Source organism: Rhinopithecus bieti, unplaced genomic scaffold (genome assembly GCF_001698545.2).
Source record: "Rhinopithecus bieti isolate Rb0 unplaced genomic scaffold, ASM169854v2 scaffold_7684, whole genome shotgun sequence".
NCBI classification, from domain to species: domain Eukaryota; kingdom Metazoa; phylum Chordata; class Mammalia; order Primates; family Cercopithecidae; genus Rhinopithecus; species Rhinopithecus bieti.
Genome location: NW_016806071.1, coordinates 1,907,939 through 1,917,848, shown reverse-complemented (window position 1 = coordinate 1,917,848; position 9,910 = coordinate 1,907,939). Strand labels below are relative to the sequence as shown.

Below are 9,910 nucleotides of genomic sequence, written 5' to 3'. Positions count from 1 at the left end.
TATATATATATATATTTTTTTTTTTTGGTCAATAATTGGGGAAAACTGAACATGAATTGAGTTAGCACATAAATTAAGGAATGAAGCCGGGAGTGGTGGAGTGCTCCTGTGGTCCCAGGTTCTCAAGAGGCTGAGGCAGGAGGACCACTGGAGCCCAGGAGCTCGAGGCTACAGTGAGCTATGGCCACAGCACTGCACTGCAGCCTGGGTGACAGAGAGAGACCTTGTCTCTAAAATTTCTTTTTTTAAATTAAGGACTTATTATACCGTGATAAAGGTATTGAGGTTGTGTATAGTTTTATGTGTTTCTCTGTTAGAGACATATTCTGACGTATTTATGGGTGAAATAATATAGCATCTGAGATAGGCTTTAGATTTCTCCACACCTCCCAGAATGGGGCTGGGGTGAGATAGAAGAAACAAGAAAGGCAGAACGTTGATAATTATTGAAGATGATTGATGGGGGCATAGGGATTCATTGTATGATTTTCTGTGCTTTGGGTGTGTTTGAAATTTTTCATAATTAAAAGTTAACAAAACAGCCAGCACATCCCTGGTCACCTTCTCAGTGAGGCCTTCCCTAACCACCCTATTTACACCTGAAACCCTCTCCCCAGCTCATGCTCCTTCTCTCTCTTTAGTGCCATATGCTTCTCCATAGAATTCGTCACGATCTAACATACTATTTATTTTACTTATTGATTTGGTTCAGTATCCTGGCAGAAAATGTAAGCTCTATGAGCGCAAGGATTTCTGTCCCTCTCCCTGCTGTATTGCAAGCACCCGGAGCAGTACCTGGCACAAAGCTGGTGCTCAGTGTATATTTGCTGAATGAATGAGTGAGTGAATGATCTTATATAACTCTCTCAGAACTAGGCAGGGCAGGTGCTACCGACTCATTTTACAGATGAGAAAACTGAGCCCTGGAAAGGGACGTTACTTGCTGTAGTGGACATCTATTGCTTTGGGTCTGCCCAATACCTCTTCCTCTGCCTCTTGCAACAATAGCCCCCTCTTTTAGACACTGCTCCCCTCCTTGCCTCCACGTGGTAACCCTCCCTCCTCTTCCTTGCCCCAGGGGTGGACGCCTGGCTCTAGCTGGGGAGTCCTGGGGCTCCCGCCACCACCACAGTGACTGGCCCGCGGGGTGGGCATGTGCTCCAGGCCGGGCCAGAGTTCTGCTCAGAATGTCCACATAGGGATTCTTCCCTTTCTGGTCCCTTGACTGGGAGGCGGAGTCCTGGGGGTGGAACAAGGTCCATACATTGCATTTGGTTGGTATTTGACTCTTTTAAATTTTTTAAAAAATTATTATTGGCCAGGTGTGGTGGTTCACGCCTGTAATTCCAGCCCTTTGGGAGGCCAAGGTGGGTGGATCACCTGAGGTCAGGAGTTCAAGACCAGCCTGGCCAATATGGTGAAACCCCGTCTCTACTAAAAATACAAAATTAGCCGGGTGTTGTGGTGCACTCCTGTGATCCCAGCTACTCAGAAGGCTGAGACAGGAGAATCGTTTGAACCCAGGAGGCAGAGGCTGCACTGAGCCGACTGCACTCCACTGCACTCCAGCCTGGGTGAGACAGAGTGAGACTTCGTTTCAAAAAAAAAATTTTTTTTTAAATTATTTATGCTCAGGGCTTAAGGAAAAACCCCCTCTGTGAACTGGAAGAGCCATGTGAAAAGTGGAAGTGGCCCTGGAGCCCAGAGGTCCTGGCTGTGGCATCCCTGAGCCCAGCTCGGCTGCCTCCTGCCTCCCTGGTTACAGAGCCAATGTATTCTTCTTTTTGCTTCAACTCATCCAGGTTGAGTTTCTGTCACTTGCAACCAAAAGCATCCTGAAGAATATACTTAACTAAATCCCCGTAAGAGAAGACACACTCGCTAAACATGTGCCCTGTACCAGGCCTGTGCTGATTCAAAATGGGCCCCTCCGTGGGAAGCTCACCATGGAGTCGGGCAGGGGGAGTCAGGGAAATGAGACAAAACACACAGTGTGATTGCACTGTGGCCACAAAGGGGCTCTGGGGCCCGGGGAGAGGAAATCTAATCTTCCTGGGGCCAGCAGTATCAAGGAGGGGCAAGATTCCCAGAGCGGGTGATATTTGAGTTTGTCTAGGAAGAATGAGTTTCATCAGTTGGGGAAGATTTGCAGGGAGGGAATGGCATGGACAAAGGCTCAGACACACGTGCACTTAGCCTCTGTGAGCCGTGAAATGGGGACAGTGGTGCCTCCCTTGCTGGGTGACTGTGAGCGCTGATGAGCTAAAGGCTGTGTGAGGGCCGCACAGATGCACATTATTGGCTCTCTGCCTGGATCTTGGAGTGGGACAGGGCAGGAATGGCATCTAATTCATGCCTTTATGGCAAAAGGACAAAGAGATATTCTGTCCAATGCCTGTTGTTGTCCTTCCCCCAGCCCTTCCCACAGGACAGGGAAAGACACCAGAGCATCAGAGCGAAATTCTTACAGCCCAGGTGGCTCCAGTCATCAGCATAAGCAGAGGCCTTGTCCACTAGGACCCAGCCAGGCACACTGATGCCCAGGGTTACCCCAAGGCCCCTTAAGCCCCAGTGGCTGGAAAATAGGAACAGCTAGCTCCTCCCACTACCCAGGCATGGGTTGAGACACTTGGGTGCCCGTCCCATCTCTGTCAGTGACTGGGTGACTAGCAAGGTACAATTCCTCCCTGAGCCCCCACTTGAGCCTTGCAGAAGGGTGAAATGATATCACCCCAGCTTCACAGACAGGTAAACAATGCTTGAAAAGCCAGAGCAGTTCAAAGCCACTGGGGACCACAGTGCAGGCAGAGGGTTCCAGGAGCCCCAGTGAAGGTGTGTGTGAGGTTGATGGAGGATGTGGAAGGCCATGGAGGGAGTGGTATTTGATCTGAGCTTGAAGGGTGAGCCAGATGTTCTCAGGTGGAAAAAGGGAAAAGAGATTTTCCAGACAGAGGGGACAGCAGGACTTAAGATCCCTCAGGGTGAAGCAGAAGGGGTTGTGATTCCCCTGCCAGAGCATGGGATGCCCAAGGGATGCAGGAAACTGAGGCTGAATACAATATGGAAGTTGGAGCCCACACTCAGAGGGCACTGAATACTATAAGAAGGAACTTTGATTTCACTTGCTTGGCAGTGGGATGGACAGCAGGGTCTCGGGAGGAGAATAAAGACTATTCAGCAATAGGCTGGGCGCGGTGGCTCACGCCTGTAATCCCAGCACTTTGGGAGGCCAAGGCAGGTGCATCATCTGAGGTCAGGAGTTCGAGACCAGCGTGACCAACATGGTGAAACCCCGTCTCTACTAAAAATACAAAAATTAGCCAGTTGTGGTGGCACACGCCTGTAATCCCAGCTACTCGGGAGGCTGAGACAGGCGAATTGTTTGAACCCGGGAAGTGGAGGTTGCTGTAAGCTGAGATTGGGCCACTGTACTCCAGCCTGGGCGACAGAGCAAGACTCTGTCTCAAAAAACAAACAAACAACAACAACAAAAAAACTCTTTAGCAATAAACCTTTAATAGTTTTTGGAGCCATTCCCTTCAACCTTGGTGACCATGTAGTCTTGGACAGGTTACTTAATATCTCCAGCCCTCAGTTTCTTCATCTGGAAAATGGGGAACTAACATCCACCTTGAAGTTTGTTGTGCATATTAAATACAACCTACATGTGAAACATCCAACACATGGCAGACACTCAATAAATATTGTCTTGCCCCTATCTCAGGAACAAATACATTTTCAACTCAGCCACGTCCCCTAAAAGGACCTCCTGCTTTCTGGCTTCCCATGTAGAAACTTCTTGAGCCCTGGCTGCTGCCTGCCCACCTCCTTCCCCTCCCAGTTTGTGTCTGTCCCAAGAGTGCCTACCTTCCATGGCTTGGGCCCGGGGCCCTGGGCCCAGCAGTGCCACTGCCAGCAGCAGGCAAGCCCCCCGCTCTGCCAGCATCTCCTCACCAGGGGCCCCCACAGGTCTGCCGAGCTCAGGTAGGCCAGGATCTGAGGGTCCGGAGCAGGGGAGAGAGGTGAGGCTGAAAGGGCCTCCAAGTTAATGATGGCATGAATAATTCACTGGCCCCTAGAATTAGTAAGCCGATCCCTGGGTACTTCCTTCACTCACTGTCAAGTGACGGATCTGGTGTCAGCAGGTTTACACGTTCTGAGATCTGCACCGACCACAGTGTATCAGGAAGGGAAGAAACTCGGGCCTGGAAGGAAAGTGGGTGGTGGAGAAAAGGCATAACTTTTGGGGCCAGGTAGATCTGGGATCAATCCCAGTTCAGCCTGTAACTTGCCAGGTCACCTTGGACAAGTCATTTAACTGCCCTGGTCTGGGTCTTCTCATCCATCCAGCAGGGCTGTTCAGCTCCGACCCAGGGGCTGTTGTGAAAATGAAAGGAGATGGCACTTGCTAAAGCACAGAGTAGGTGCTTGCTACAGGTTCTTCCCACCCTGACTCCTGAGTGAGCTGAAAGGAACCTGTATTTAGTGGGACACGCGGGACAACTTCCTTCAGACATGCGGATTTAGCTCAGAGGAGGGAAGGAGGTTGCTGTGGACAGTTGATGAAGGAAAAGTCTTTTTCACACAAGAATGAAGCAGGAATAACAGAATTAGAAAATCATATTGTGCAACTCTTAATGCAATAATAGGTCTGGGCCCCAGTGTAACTTCTGGCCGAGAATATGAAATGTTTGCTCCTTTATTGATCCCAAGCCTTGCTTGAACATCGTTGTGTGCCAGGCCCTGCACAAGGAGCTGGCACTGCAGAAATGCCCTGGGAACTTTGTGTCCAACAGGAAGTGGGCTCTTTCTTCTCCTCTGGAGTCTTTTGATTTGGTTCAGTTCAGCCCAACACGCATTTCTAAGCTCCTTCTCTGTTCAGAGCCTGTGCCAGGCATGGGGACAGCAGAGGGACATGGCATGTTCCTGCTCTCCCAGTGAGGATCCTGGGCTCTTTCTGGCAGACTAAGGTCTGAATCCTGGCTCCACCCCTGCCTGGCTGTGGTAGCCTGGGAAAGTAACCCAACTCTGTAACTCTGAGGCCAGGTTCCTGGATTGCGAAATTGGAGCAAGAATTAGTAGCCTGCAGTTTGCTGAGAGGATTAAACATGATAGTATATGAGAAGTCTTAGCCAGTGCCTGGCTCAGTGCATAGACACACTCAAGATTTCTGTTTATCCTAGAGGAACCCAGACAGCCTCATCTGCTAGACAGCATGTGCCTCTGGCCCATCCTTTTGTCAGGAAGTCCCCAGGGAGCTCTTTGCTGTGGGCATGGGAGGTCTTGTGGAAGGTGTTCAGTGGAGCCTCAGGACCTGTCAGGCCTGAGGGATTGGCTAACCTGTGGAGGTTGATTGGCAGGAAAGAAGTGTTCAGCTGTTCCAGGCAGTCTGAGAAAATGGTAGTTTCTTTTTTTTTTTTTTTGAGACAGAGTCTTTCTCTGTCATCCAGGCTGGAGTGCAATGGCGTGATCTCAGCTCACTGCAATCTCTGCCTCCCAGGTTCACATGATTCTCCTGCCTCAGCTAATTTTTGCATTTTTAGTAGAAACGGGGTTTCACCATGTTGCCCAGGCTGGTCTTGAACTCCTGACCTCATGATCTGCTAGCCTAGGCCTCCCAAAGTGCTGGGATTACAGGCGAGAGCCACCATGCCTGGCCAGATGGGAGTTTCTTAAACACCTATCATGTGTATGAGAGAGGAAGGCAGGGAGAGGCGCCAACCCAGTACCTGCTGGGTGCAGGGCCCGGTGCTGGGAGCCTCACATGTGGGTGCAGCCTCCCAGCTTTCACAGCATTCAGTATACTCCCAAAGGACAGGGGAGGAAACTGAAGCTCAAAGGGCTGGAGCCACTGTTTTGGGTTGAGTTCCTTCACATGAAGACCCTGGGACAAGTAGTGGATTTGGGAGGTGATCCCAGGAAGCACAGGTAAGGAAGTGGGACAAGGAGAGGAAAGAAGCCAGTTCAAAGAATGTCGGTGAGCAAGTTACCACTGTTAGCAACCAGAGCTAAGTCCCAGGGGGAACCTCCAGGACACAATGTAGACTGTGCCTCTCACTATTTCACCGGAGGAGGAAGAAGTAGAATGCTGATCACCAACTCCCAGTGCCCTTGGAAGCTGCTCTGAGGATCTTATCTCCCAGATATTTCCAACCTGCTGTGCATGGCCCCAAAGCCCTGAGGCGGAGAGTACAGGGGGCTACAGGCAGAAGCTGTCTGCATGATGGGAACAGTGAATGCCACAGGATGGGGCAGGGCCATGACAGCACCTACTGAGCCATCCATAATGAAAGACTATTGGCCAGGCGCAGTGGCTCACGCCTGTAATCCCAGCACTTTGGGAGGCCCAGGCAGGCAGATCATGAGGTCAAGAGATCAAGACCATCCTGGCCAACATGGTGAAACTCTGTCTCTACTAAAAATACAAAAATTAGCCAGGTGTGGTGGCGTGTGCCTCTAGTCCCAGCTACTCAGGACGCTGAGGCAGGAGAATCGCTTGAACCCAGGAGGCGGAGGCTGCAGTGAGCCGAGATCATGCCACTGCACTCCAGTCTGGCGACAGAGCGAGACTCCATCTCAAAAAAAAAGAGAAAGACTGTCATCATTACAGTGACCTCATCCTGCACTTGATAGACTCCTGTATTAGTCTGTTTTTACACTGCTCTAAAGAACTATCTGAGACTGGGGTTATGAGGAAAAGAGGTTTCATGGACTCACAGTTCCACAGGCTTAACAGGAAGCATGACTGGGAGGCCTCAGGAAACTTACAATCATGGCGGAAGGGGAAGGGGAAGCAAGCATGTCTTACCATGATGGAGCAGGAGAGAGAGAGCAAGGCGGGAGGCACCACACACTCTTAAACCATTCGATCTCATGAGAACTCACTCACTATCATGAGAAGAACATGGAGAAATCCATCCCAATAATCTAATCACCTCCCATCAGGCCCCTCCTTCAACACATGAGGGTTACAATTCTATAGAAGATTTGGGTGGGAATACAGAACCAAACCATATCCCCTCCAGAATCATCCCACCTCTGAAATATTTGTCCCACTCCCTGAAACAACCACTTCTCTTCTGGGCACCCTCATCAGCCTTTTAAATGACACCCCATTCATGGTAACTGCCATAGTGGCCCCTGGGTCCCCCAAAATCAACAGCTCCCACCCAAACTAAACTAGTCACTGTCCCCAACACCAAACTTGCTTCTCCTCTGATGGTTCCTGTTTTAGGTAGTGGTGCAGCCAACCCATAAAGCCAGCAATGTAGGAGCCTGCCCCAACTTCCTTTCCCCTCACTCCCACACCCATTGGTCACACTTGAGCTTAGTCACCACTTCTGCCTTTGAAATGGCATCTGAAGCCATGACTACCTGTTCGCCATCTCTCCTGCATGATTTCAGCAGCCTCCTCACTGGCCTGGGTATCTCTGCTCCTACCTGCTCCCTGCCCACCCTAAAACCACATTCTACTACTTGCTGCCCTGTCCCATCCTGTGAGCTTTCTAAAATGCTAATCTGGGCCAGGCATGGTGGCTCACACGTGTAATCCCAGCACTTTGCGAGGCTGAGGCAGGCAGATCACTTGAGGTCAGGAGTTCAAGACCAGCCTTGCCAACATGGTGAAACCCTGTCTCTACTAAAATACAAAATTAGTTGGGCATGGTGGTGGGCACCTGTAATCTCAGCTACTCGGGAGGCTGAGGCAGGAGAATCACTTGAACCTGGGAGTCGGAGGTTGCAGTGAGCTGAGATCGCACCGCTGCACTCCAGCCTGGGTGACAGAGCAAGACTCTGTCTTAAAAAAATAAAGTAAATAAATAAATAAAATAAAATAAAATAAAATACTAATCTGATCATGTCATTCTTCCGCTTAGGCTAAAATCCAAAGTCCTCTTTTTGGCATTCATACTCCTTCAGGTCACCTCCCCAACACGTCTCAGACTTTGTCCCCTGGCCCCCTGACATTTCCCTCACTTCTCTGCATGCACTGTGCCCTGAGCCTGCATTGCCCTGCTTTCTGCCCCACTGTCCCTTGGTGGACTCAGAACCTTTAAAACAGTTGTCACCTCCTCCAAGGGGTTATCTTGACCCCACCCCAAGCTGGGAGAGTTCCTCCTCTCTGGGTGCACCTCTAGCACAGACAGGACACCTGCACCCTAGCTGGTTGGTTTTTCCGAGGATATTCTTGGCCTTCTGGCCTTCTGCTCTGCACAAAGTTTGGCCCAGAGCGCATCCTCTCCCTTATGTCCATCTCCATTGCCTCCCTAGTGCTCCTAAGTGCTCAGCAGCCATCCGTGGATTGAACTACTCAGGGATGCACCACTAGGAAGTGTCTTTGTCAATGTGAACCCATGTTCATATGTGTTCAAAATCTGCTTTTAACCCTGCTGAGTCCATGTGGGCTGACATGACAAAATGCTATAGAGTGGGTGGCTTATCAGCAACAGACATTTACTTCTCCCCGTTCTGGAGGCTGGGAGTCCAAGTTTAAGGTGCCAACAGATTCTGTCTGGTAAGGGCCCATTTCCTGGCTCACAGATGGCTTCTTGCCATGTCCTCACATGGTGGAAGGGGTGAGCAAGCTCCCATGGGCCTATTTTATAAGGGTGCTAATCCCATCACCTCCCCAAAGGCCCTGCCGCCTAATACCAGAACCGTGGAGGTTGGGATTTCATGAATTTTGGGGCAGCTATTCAGACTATAGCACCTGCTGGATGGAATGGCAGGGTGGCCTGGTATAGCGGTTCAGCACGAGCGCCCAGAACCCAGACCACATCAGTTCAAATCACAGCTCTGGCAGTTACTAGCTACGTGGCCTTGGGCGAATTACTTGGTCTCTCTAGGCCTCTGGTTCCTCATCGGTGAAATGAGGAGAGCAGTGTCTACCTGCAGGGCATGATAAGGATTGAAGGGGCCAGCAGGTGGGGAATGTGGAGACCTGTGCCACCACATTGTATAATAAGTTCGGAATGCACCAACCTCATTGAAGACCTCAAGTCTTCTTGTATTTTTTCTTTCGAACCCATCTCTCCATGAAGTCACCGCTGGGTGGGGCCTCCTGCTGCCTGGCTGCCCCTCCCTCCAATCAGCAGCCTGGCTGTGACTTCTCTCCTGGTCCCCAGGGGAGGTGGTAGAGAGGGAACAAAGGCCGTCTGCCTGCTAGGGGCATTAGGGAGTGCCTGAGCCACCCACAAGATGAGTCAATATGGGTGCCTGCCAGTGTCCTGCTGTGCTGACTCCCATGGCCAAGCCCTGAGGACCCACCCTCAAACTTCCAGGGCTCTTGTGGTATGTCATGACCCCTTCTCTCTATGGCTGGCTCTTCAGCACACTGGAGCTAGTAGGCCCAGGGCTCTCCAGGAGGTTGTGAGTGTGCTCCTGGGATGGATGCTGTCCGGGCGCAGGGGGCTGATGCTGTGTGTGCCCATTTCTGGCACTGTGCGCATATGTGCACCCATCTCTGGGTGTATGTTTCATCATCTGGTCTTGCTGTTTCCTTGGGTGCATGATCCCATCTTAATATCTATGCACTAGGCACTAAGTATAGTAGTCTTTCTGTGGGTGACTGTCCTCTGCTTGTGAATATGCCTTGTGTGGCCGGGTGCAGTGGCTCACACCTGTAATCCCAGCACTTTGGGAGGCCAAGGTGGACAGATCACCTGAGGTCAAGAGTTCAAGACCAGCCTGGCCAACATGGCAAAACCCTGTCTCTACTAAAAATACGAAAATTAGCTGGGCGTGGTGGTGAGCACCTGTAATCCCAGCTACTCGGGAGGCTGAGGCAGGAAAATCACTTGAACCCAAGGGGTGGAGGTTGCAGTGAGCCAGGATCATCGTGTCATTGCACTCCAGCCTGGGCGACAGAGTGAGACTCCACCTCAAAAAAAAAAAAAAAAAAAAAAAAAAA

General features: G+C 50.7%; 1 protein-coding gene across 1 annotated transcript in view; it reads right to left on the bottom strand.

Annotated features, from left to right (window-relative positions):
• The window catches only part of CDCP2 (CUB domain containing protein 2), a 14,481-nt gene extending 10,535 nt beyond the window's left edge, over positions 1–3,946 (bottom strand). Inside the window, 1 exon segment of the mRNA XM_017874500.1 lies at positions 3,868–3,946. Coding sequence (XP_017729989.1) covers positions 3,868–3,946 — 79 coding nt within the window.
• Between the last annotated feature and the right edge of the window lie 5,964 nt (positions 3,947–9,910).